Source organism: Drosophila virilis, unplaced genomic scaffold (genome assembly GCF_030788295.1).
Source record: "Drosophila virilis strain 15010-1051.87 unplaced genomic scaffold, Dvir_AGI_RSII-ME tig00002291, whole genome shotgun sequence".
Lineage (NCBI taxonomy): Eukaryota > Metazoa > Arthropoda > Insecta > Diptera > Drosophilidae > Drosophila > Drosophila virilis.
The window spans coordinates 49,245-59,858 of record NW_027212908.1 but is presented as its reverse complement, the minus strand read 5'-3'; the positions used below and the strand labels follow the sequence as shown (position 1 = coordinate 59,858).

General features: G+C 43.9%; 2 protein-coding genes across 4 annotated transcripts; one reads left to right on the top strand and one right to left on the bottom strand.

Annotated features, from left to right (window-relative positions):
• Window positions 1-1,198: 1,198 nt before the first annotated feature.
• LOC138911719 (uncharacterized) lies at window positions 1,199-9,362 on the bottom strand. Of its 3 annotated transcripts, XM_070211103.1 has the most exons (5): window positions 9,340-9,361; window positions 8,882-9,272; window positions 8,679-8,823; window positions 8,151-8,622; window positions 1,199-1,686 (listed from the first exon to the last, which is right to left on the bottom strand). In XM_070211103.1, the coding sequence occupies exons 2-3, from the start codon at window positions 8,995-8,997 to the stop codon at window positions 8,688-8,690; spliced, it is 252 nt and encodes an 83-aa protein (XP_070067204.1). In that variant the 5' UTR covers window positions 8,998-9,272; window positions 9,340-9,361; the 3' UTR covers window positions 1,199-1,686; window positions 8,151-8,622; window positions 8,679-8,687. The 3 variants fall into 3 exon arrangements, with proteins under 3 accessions (XP_070067204.1, XP_070067202.1, XP_070067203.1); XM_070211101.1 differs by having other exon boundaries at window positions 8,679-9,272; window positions 9,340-9,362; XM_070211102.1 differs by having other exon boundaries at window positions 8,151-8,823.
• Window positions 3,638-4,504, top strand: LOC138911724 (nuclear transcription factor Y subunit beta-like). Its single transcript, XM_070211107.1, has one exon. The coding sequence runs from the start codon at window positions 3,638-3,640 to the stop codon at window positions 4,502-4,504; it is 867 nt and encodes a 288-aa protein (XP_070067208.1).
• Window positions 9,363-10,614: the final 1,252 nt, after the last annotated feature.

Sequence of the window (10,614 nt, the reverse complement as noted above, 5' to 3'; positions counted from 1 at the left end):
TTGGTACACTCAGTACAGCCTGGCCCGCTCTCCATGCGGCGGCAAAATAACTTATATCCCTCGCTGGTCTATATAGTACAGCCTGGCCCGCTCTCCCTGCGGCGGCAAAACGATCTACATCCCTCGTTGCAGCCTGAGACTGAGCCCGGCCCGCTTTCTCCGCGGTGGCATAACTATGTCCATCCAACGATGCAGCAGCAACTGCAGCCTGATTCGCTTCCTGAGCGGCGGCAAAACAATACAAATTCCGAGCAGTTGCCACTGGATTTGCCTGGGCTCATTGTGGAGCGCCTGGTTGACAGATGTCCAACGACGCAGCAGCTGATGGAGCCTGGCCCCCCTGAGAAGCTGGAAATGCAGCTGGTGCCTGTGCGGGGGCAGCCTGGGCCATCACGGCCGCCATCGATGACCGAGCATGATTTGCAGCAACGACAATCGACGCCTGTAAAGCGAAAGGTTGAGAATTTAATGCTGCCTGCAAAACGTAGATGCACTTACCAAATGGCGTCAATTCGGAGGCGACTGCAAGGGCCGCTCCAAGATGAGCTGCTGCCTGACAAGCGGCAGTGGCAGCAGCAGCGTATCGGCCAGGAGGCACTGGCTGTGGCTGGGCCATATCCGATGTTTTTCACAGCAGCCATACCTGAAAAACGAAAAAGGCAATTTAGACGGACTCCGCAATGTAGGAAAAAAGCACGTACCTGCCTCCCAGCACACGCGGAACTCGTGCGGGCGCCCCTGCAGACGGAGCTGCAATGGTCAATGGCCATGCTCCGGCCTCGAAGAAGTCCAAACTGGCCGACTGAGCGTGGCCCATATGGAATCCAAAATGCACACCATGTGCACGACACTTTTATATGCAGCGACTCCTGTCTGCATAGTGGTGTCCATAAGAAGCGGCAGCACAATCCAATAAGCCAGCGGAGGCGTCGTCGGATGCGGTCAAATGCCCATGCGAGGCTTATTGCGCATCAGCAAATGAATTCGTCGGCGCCTGTGTGGCGGCCTGTACATGGCTGGCGGCGCCTGGCGCATAGAAAAGCGCGACCTCTGAGCGCAATTATCAAATCTGATAGCAATTTCGACATAAATCTGTAAAAAGAAATATTTATAATTAGTTATATGTTAAGAAATTAATTTTTGCAAAAATGCGACTTACCTCTGTTAAAAAGTTTTCGATTTCCACGTTGCGACGGGAAAAAAAAAAAAAAATGTATATGCAGAGCACATGTAGTCAAATCTAACTGTATATTGCGTAGCGTTGCCACCTATGCAGTGTTGCCACACTGACAGTTTTAAGTTGTTAAAGCAATTTAGTATTATTAGGGAATTAGTACTTTTAGTCTTTTAGTATTTTAGTATAAGTATTTATTGTATTTAGTACGTAAGTTCAATACAGACACATTCTATGTGTCTAACAACATGTTTATAGAGTTAGGATACAATGTTGCCAAATAATGTTCTTATATGTTGCTAAAGTGAAAGTAATGGAAAAGAATAAAACAAGTCACGGAGGAATTTCATTCCACTGCTGACATATATTGTGCTCGGATGCACTCAACTAAACTAAAAAACTAAAAATATAATAAAAAACTAACTAAAAAAAATTAACTTAAAACTTAAATTAAAAAAAAAAAAACTCAACTTAAAAAACCGAAAGGCTTGATTGCGCTCGGACGCACTCATCTATTTAAAACAAAAAAAAAAAAAAAAATAAATAAAATAAAATAAAATAAATAAATAAAAAGTCAATTAAACCAAAACCAAACCAAAAAGAAATTAAAATCAAATAAAGACATTGCGCTCGTACAGTGCAAGTGCAATTTATGTGGCACACAAACACACATACTCGGCATATAAAATATATATTGTGCGCATATAAAATGGAAATGCGCTATCGAATCAACTAGTAAATATGGAACACAATGCAAATAAAAGTGGAAAGCCCTCTGAGGAGTGGCTAAATAGAGATCCTGGGATTGTGCAGGTGCAATCTGAGGATATAAATCGTGTGCATAATGAGGCCAAACGTCTTGGTTATGTGCCGGCAAATATGGCAGCCGCTGGCGTCACTAATACAAGTGCAGGTGAAAATGTGAAGCGCACAACAGAGAGAAGTGAAATACAGGGTGATATTTCTGATGAGACTATCTTAACTTGCGAAAGTGCTACCTCAGCATTCTCTGAGACGGCGCTTTCTCATATGTTCTGTGATAGCGATGAGGACACTAACTGGACAAATGCTATAGTTGGAATTGAGAGAAGAGCGGTGGGAGCAGCAACAACAACTACAGGATCTACTTGCCAGCAAGTGCAACAACAGCAACAGACGCCAATTCTCGCGGCAGAAGTGCCGCTAAATGATCCGCCATTTCTGCCTGAGTCAACAGGGGCAGCAACTACAACAAGTACAAGAACAACCACTAGCGCAAATGTCATAGCTAACCTAGAAGGTGACGCGCAAAAATTGGCGCCAACGCTAAGTGAATGTGCAACAGGAACAACAAGTGGTCGCTTGCGTGATGCTGCTAAGGTGACAATGGCGGCAAAAATAAATGGCGCTAAGCGTAGAGTGACTATGCCAATGAAGCAGCAGCGTAAAGTAATGCGCGCTGCTAGCTCTCTTGGCCCTAATAATTTGCAAAATGCAATGCAATCTAACTTGCAGCCTATTGTTAGATTATACAATATTGCAAGACCAAAAAATAATTTAGCCAAAAATGCCATGCCCGGTGGGGAGGAAGGCAACATGAACATGGACATTGATGCCAACACCAGTAGTGATGGATATTCGGAGGTAATTATTTCGGATGATGAAGCAACAGAGCAGCAAATAGGCGGCAAGCAGGTAGCTAGTGAAGTTCAGGAAGCGCAACCGCAGTTAGGTCAAAGTATTAAAATTCCAACACTTTTTGTGCCCAATGTAAAAGAAATCCAGCCACTAATGGAGAAATTAAATAACGCACAGGGCGTCAATAAATTTACAACAAAATGTACCCAGGGTGACGGGATTAGAGTACAATGTAAAGATGTCAGCACATATAACGCCATATTGGGCTTATTAAATACAGAAAATATACCTATGCACACACACCAGCCGAGAAGTGAGCGTGGCTACAGGGTTATATTAAAACATTTGCACAGTTCGACTCCATGCGACTGGTTGCGTACCCAATTGGGAGAATTGGGTTATGTTGTCAGATACGTTAACGTCATGAAGCATCGATTTAGTGGCAAGCCATTGAACATATTTGAAATAGAGATTGAGCCAAGAGTGGATGGTGGTCATACAAAAATATGTAAATTAAACGAATTAGGTAATCAGCATGTCGCTGTGGAAAGACAACATAAAAGTGCTGACCCAGTACAGTGTCATAGGTGTCAGGCATTTGGTCACAGCAAAAACTATTGCCGTCGGCCATTTGTCTGCCTTAAATGTGCCGGTGAGCACCCAACAACAATGTGTGCCAAGGATAGGGACACAATTGCTAAATGCGCCAACTGTGGAGAGGGGCACATTGCCAGTTACAAAGGATGCGCTGTATTCAAACATGCGCAAAGTTTAATAAACATAAATCGTATTCGTGGCCGGCAACAAAAAAAGCAGCAACAGCAGCAGCAACGAAATACAGTCAATATGCTCGTACAGCAGCAGCAGCAACAGCAACAACAACAACGGCAACAAGTAGTAAATCAGCAACAACAGCAATGCAACGATGATAACACACAGCGACAACGAAACGTACAACAGCAACGGCTGCCGAACAATATGCAAGTCAACGGTACGGTGCAACAAAAGCCTCCAAAGCAGCAGCAACGTCAGCCGGAGTCTCCAATACGGCAGCAGGCGTCTCAGCAGAGATCAAACCCGAATACAAATCCAAACACAAAAAGTATGACATACAGCCAAGTAGCCCGTGGTGTTGGTGGTGTTAAAATCCGTAATCCTGCATCAAGGCATCTTGAAAAGCTACAGGAGCAGCTTCGTATGGAGCAGCAGCAAAAACGGCAGCAACAACAACATCCGTGGCAGCAACAGGAACACTATCGCCAAATCCAGCAGCGCCATCAAGAGCAGCGCCATCCTCAGCAGCAGCAGCGCAACCAAAACCAGCAGCAGCGTATCCAAAACCAACAGCAGCGCTTCCCAAGTCAACAAACCCAACAACAACAACAACAGCCCACGCGAATTGTACAGGTGCCAACACACAACGAGCAATCACAACAACAGCAGCAACACCAAACTCCGCAGATTGATTGTCCGCTTATGAGAGCGTTGGAGCGGAACGCCAATATCGTCGAGGAGATGGGTAAAAAGATTGATAATTTACTAAATGTATTATTTAAATTTGTCGCCAATACGTTTAAAAATGCCCAACCATTACATATGCCCATGCCTATACAGAATAGTACCATTGTAGAAAATAGACCTATTGATAGCGATTGTCAAATGGCAGGCAGCCACACTATGTATGAAGCCAATGACACGAATAATAATGAATAATCTGAATAGTAGCCCTAATAATTTGAATACAACTTCTACCACTAATAGCAACTTAGATGCATATAGCGGCAATCAGGTAGGCAGCCCCTTTAGGATTGCCTACTGGAATGCTGCAGGGGTGGGGAATAAGTTACTAGAATTAGAACTGTTTATCCAACGCCACAAAATTGATATAATGATGATAATAGAGACTCGTATTAATACTAGCGCAAATACAATTATTAGCTCGAATGCTTTGAAGATTAATGGGTACCTCACATACTTTGCTACCCATCCAGATAACTACAAAAGTGGAGGTGTAGCAATCTTAGTTAAAAATGATATTAAGCATATCGCTTTGCAGCCAATATCGGAAAATTTTATGCAGTGTGCTCCAATTGCCTTGATGAGTAGCGAGAGGAATAAAAATAGAATAATAATTGCAGCTATATACTGCCCACCACAGCCTAAATGGTCTTCAGAGCAATTTAGCAGGCTATTCAAACACATAGACGATGGATGCAATGGCTCATCTGGCTTTATGCTATGTGGGGATTGGAACGCTAAGCATACCTGGTGGGGCAATATACGAGGATGCAAACGCGGGAAGGCGCTAATGGATAGCGTACACAAGAATAGGCGCTATAATATCCTAGCTACCGGCGGTGCCACTCACTATCCATATGACAGGCGGAAAATGCCGTCGGCAATTGACTTTGCCGTATATGGCGGACTACAAAATGCGCGACTAAGAACGTATACGACGACAGACTTAGATTCGGACCACTTGCCTGTTCATATTGAAATGGGCATAGAAGGGCTAAATGTTGCTAATATGATGAAAGGAAATCGTAAAATATTGCTGCCAGTGAATGCGAACATAAAAAAGTTCCAAGAGTACTTAAATCGACGCATATTGCTAAACATTGAGATAAGATCAGGCGCCGATATAGAGGACGCTGTTGACATCTTAAATAAGAATATATATGAGGCAGCAGCAGACTCAATACGAGAACAACGGCATGGGCAGGATAAACTGTACCGACGAACGAATAGCGGACAATATAGGCTTAATGGGCACTTACGAGGGCTGATAAAGATGAAGCAGGTATATAAAAGGCAATTAATGCTTTTGCGTTGTCCGAATGCAAGAAAAATGTATAGACAAGTACAAAATCGGCTAAAGAAAGAGCTATGTCTGTCAAAAGTGAATACTATGAATGAGTTATTGAAGCAGATTGATGTTCAGGATCGCTATAAAATGCAAAAATTATGGAGGCTAACAAATAATTTGAAAAGGCAGCCGCAACCAAATTGGCCGCTAAAGTTAGAGATAGCTAGTGGCAGTAGTTGTAGGAGAAACGGCAATATAACGTGGACACGAAGTAATGAGGAGAAGGCTGAAGCGTTTGCATGTCATTTGGAGAAACGCTTCACACCAAATCTGACAAATACACAGGTTGTGCGTAACCTGATTGCAGATGAGCTATTAGAGCTAAAGCGAAAAAAGCTGGAGCAATTCGAAGAGAATACAGATAATATGTCCGTTCTGCCATTTCGTCCGATAAGTGTTAGCGAGACTATGCTAGAGATAGATATGCTAGAGTTAAATAAGTCTCCTGGCATGGACAATATTGACAATAGGGTTATTAAATCGTTGCCTGAGAAGGCGGTTATATACTTAGTACTTATATTCAATTGTATATTGAGGTATGGGTTTTTTCCTAGGCAATGGAAATGTGCAGAGATCAGTATGATATTAAAGCCTGGTAAAAGTACAGGAGAGATATCGTCATATAGACCAATTAGTCTACTAGCAGGTTTCTCAAAATTGTTTGAGAAACTGCTGCTGAATAGGCTATTCGAATGCAAAGAGTTTGCAAATGCTATACCAAGCCACCAATTTGGGTTCAGAAAAGACCATGGTACCGAGCAGCAGCTGGCCCGTGTGACTCAATATATATTGAATGCTTACGAGAAGCGACAATATTGCTCGGCTGTATTTATTGATATCAGCGAAGCGTTTGACCGTGTATGGCACGCTGGGCTATTAGTAAAATTAATAAAATTGCTACCACTTGCACTGTACAACGTGCTGGAAAGCTACTTGGCTGAGCGAATATTTATTGTAAAATGCAACGACGGCATAAAGTCAAGGCCTGGAAAAGTGTGTGCAGGCGTACCCCAGGGCAGTGTGCTCGGGCCTATACTATATACAATATTTTCTTCAGACATGCCACTACCTAGACTTGTAATGAAAGAATATGCATCGTTCGAACCCAATAAGATGCAGCTGTCAACATATGCTGATGACACAATAGTTATGTGTGCATCCCAAAATATATTGGAGGCAGTGAATCTAAATGAAAAATACTTAATACATTTGATGCGTTGGGCAGAGAAATGGTGCATAAAGATAAATAGTAGCAAAACAGCGCATGTAATGTTTAGCACGCGGAGGCTGGATGCAACACTAGTAAGGCTGTGTCCAATGATAAATGGACAAACGATCGAAAATAACGGGCGGCACCGATACTTGGGCTTAGTATTGGATAGAAAACTGACACTGAATATACACATAACTCAGCTTTGCATAAGGCTGCGTGGAGTACACAAAAAGCTGGACTGGTTGCTGGGAAAAAATAGTAGGCTAGCTAGAAATTGCAAGGCTGTGGTATATAAGCAGCTGATCGCACCTATATGGCAATATGCGCTTCCTGTATGGGGAGCACTGGTATCAAATTCGCAAATAAAAAGGATAGAAACAATGCAGAATAAAATCTTGCGGGCATGCATGAATGCCAGTTGGTATACAAGGAATCAGACGTTGAGGGATACGTATGGGATAAAAAGCGTAGATGAAGTATATCAGTTGGCTAGCGATAGATTTGCGAAGTCACTAAGCTGTCATCCGAACATTGAAGCTCGGAAACTGATACTAGAGCCATTTATACCAGTGCGGCTACTAAGGCCCAGGTACACGGAGCAATTGGATAGATGCATGGCGCCACTACGGCAGCAGCAGTTAACACAGCAGAGAGAGGTAGCTGAGGAGAGGTTGCCAACGCTGCTGCAGCTAGAAGAAGATGAGCAAGAGGCTGAAAGGAGGGCCGCTATGCTTGCCGAGTGGGAACAGAGGCGAGCTATGGGGCCACCAAAACGCTTTGATGAATGCACAATAAACATGCTTCGTCGCAAACTTAAAGCGGGCACAATAACTCGCGAAAACTTAATGCTGCTAATCGACAACCAGCCACCACAGATACAATGGCTAATTCTACCTGAGCTGCAGCACGAACACCTGCAGCGGCAGCATCAGGAACTAATACGGACGGCAGAGCCGGCCCCAGGGGCCATAATACAATCGGCTATAGATACCGATGAATTGCAACTAGAGCGCAGCCTTGATATGTTGGAGCAGGCACTGGGACAGGAGATGGATGAAGCGCTCATTATTGCAGGAAATAATATTCAAATTGAAATGCAGCAGCGGCTCGCAGACAATGAGTCAGTGCAGCTGAATACAAATGAGCTGCAAATGCAGCATGGCCAACGGCTATGCGGCAGCAGCACTAACAACACAAATGCTACTAATACTAACAATGTAAACAATGATAATGATAGTGATTTTGATAATGATGAATTTGAATTGTTCTTGTCAACTTACCTGCAGAAGAAGGCTGAATTGAATCCCTCGTTGGTACACTCAGTACAGCCTGGCCCGCTCTCCATGCGGCGGCAAAATAACTTATATCCCTCGCTGGTCTATATAGTACAGCCTGGCCCGCTCTCCCTGCGGCGGCAAAACGATCTACATCCCTCGTTGCAGCCTGAGACTGAGCCCGGCCCGCTTTCTCCGCGGTGGCATAACTATGTCCATCCAACGATGCAGCAGCAACTGCAGCCTGATTCGCTTCCTGAGCGGCGGCAAAACAATACAAATTCCGAGCAGTTGCCACTGGATATGCCTGGGCTCATTGTGGAGCGCCTGGTTGACAGATGTCCAACGACGCAGCAGCTGATGGAGCCTGGCCCCCCTGAGAAGCTGGAAATGCAGCTGGTGCCTGTGCGGGGGCAGCCTGGGCCATCACGGCCGCCATCGATGACCGAGCATGATTTGCAGCAACGACAATCGACGCCTGTAAAGCGAAAGGTTGAGAATTTAATGCTGCCTGCAAAACGTAGATGCACTTACCAAATGGCGTCAATTCGGAGGCGACTGCAAGGGCCGCTCCAAGATGAGCTGCTGCCTGACAAGCGGCAGTGGCAGCAGCAGCGTATCGGCCAGGAGGCACTGGCTGTGGCTGGGCCATATCCGATGTTTTTCACAGCAGCCATACCTGAAAAACGAAAAAGGCAATTTAGACGGACTCCGCAATGTAGGAAAAAAGCACGTACCTGCCTCCCAGCACACGCGGAACTCGTGCGGGCGCCCCTGCAGACGGAGCTGCAATGGTCAATGGCCATGCTCCGGCCTCGAAGAAGTCCAAACTGGCCGACTGAGCGTGGCCCATATGGAATCCAAAATGCACACCATGCGCACGACACTTTTATATGCAGCGACTCCTGTCTGCATAGTGGTGTCCATAAGAAGCGGCAGCACAATCCAATAAGCCAGCGGAGGCGTCGTCGGATGCGGTCAAATGCCCATGCGAGGCTTATTGCGCATCAGCAAATGAATGCGTCGGCGCCTGTGTGGCGGCCTGTACATGGCTGGCGGCGCCTGGCGCATAGAAAAGCGCGACCTCTGAGCGCAATTATCAAATCTGATAGCAATTTCGACATAAATCTGTAAAAAGAAATATTTATAATTAGTTATATGTTAAGAAATTAATTTTTGCAAAAATGCGACTTACCTCTGTTAAAAAGTTTTCGATTTCCACGTTGCGACGGGGAAAAAAAAAAAAATGTATATGCAGAGCACATGTAGTCAAATCTAACTGTATATTGCGTAGCGTTGCCACCTATGCAGTGTTGCCACACTGACAGTTTTAAGTTGTTAAAGCAATTTAGTATTATTAGGGAATTAGTACTTTTAGTCTTTTAGTATTTTAGTATAAGTATTTATTGTATTTAGTACGTAAGTTCAATACAGACACATTCTATGTGTCTAACAACATGTTTATAGAGTTAGGATACAATGTTGCCAAATAATGTTCTTATATGTTGCTAAAGTGAAAGTAATGGAAAAGAATAAAACAAGTCACGGAGGAATTTCATTCCACTGCTGACATATATTGTGCTCGGATGCACTCAACTAAACACACAACGAGCAATCACAACAACAGCAGCAACACCAAACTCCGCAGATTGATTGTCCGCTTATGAGAGCGTTGGAGCGGAACGCCAATATCGTCGAGGAGATGGGTAAAAAGATTGATAATTTACTAAATGTATTATTTAAATTTGTCGCCAATACGTTTAAAAATGCCCAACCATTACATATGCCCATGCCTATACAGAATAGTACCATTGTAGAAAATAGACCTATTGATAGCGATTGTCAAATGGCAGGCAGCCACACTATGTATGAAGCCAATGACACGAATAATAATGAATAATCTGAATAGTAGCCCTAATAATTTGAATACAACTTCTACCACTAATAGCAACTTAGATGCATATAGCGGCAATCAGGTAGGCAGCCCCTTTAGGATTGCCTACTGGAATGCTGCAGGGGTGGGGAATAAGTTACTAGAATTAGAACTGTTTATCCAACGCCACAAAATTGATATAATGATGATAATAGAGACTCGTATTAATACTAGCGCAAATACAATTATTAGCTCGAATGCTTTGAAGATTAATGGGTACCTCACATACTTTGCTACCCATCCAGATAACTACAAAAGTGGAGGTGTAGCAATCTTAGTTAAAAATGATATTAAGCATATCGCTTTGCAGCCAATATCGGAAAATTTTATGCAGTGTGCTCCAATTGCCTTGATGAGTAGCGAGAGGAATAAAAATAGAATAATAATTGCAGCTATATACTGCCCACCACAGCCTAAATGGTCTTCAGAGCAATTTAGCAGGCTATTCAAACACATAGACGATGGATGCAATGGCTCATCTGGCTTTATGCTATGTGGGGATTGGAACGCTAAGCATACCTGGTGGGGCAATATACG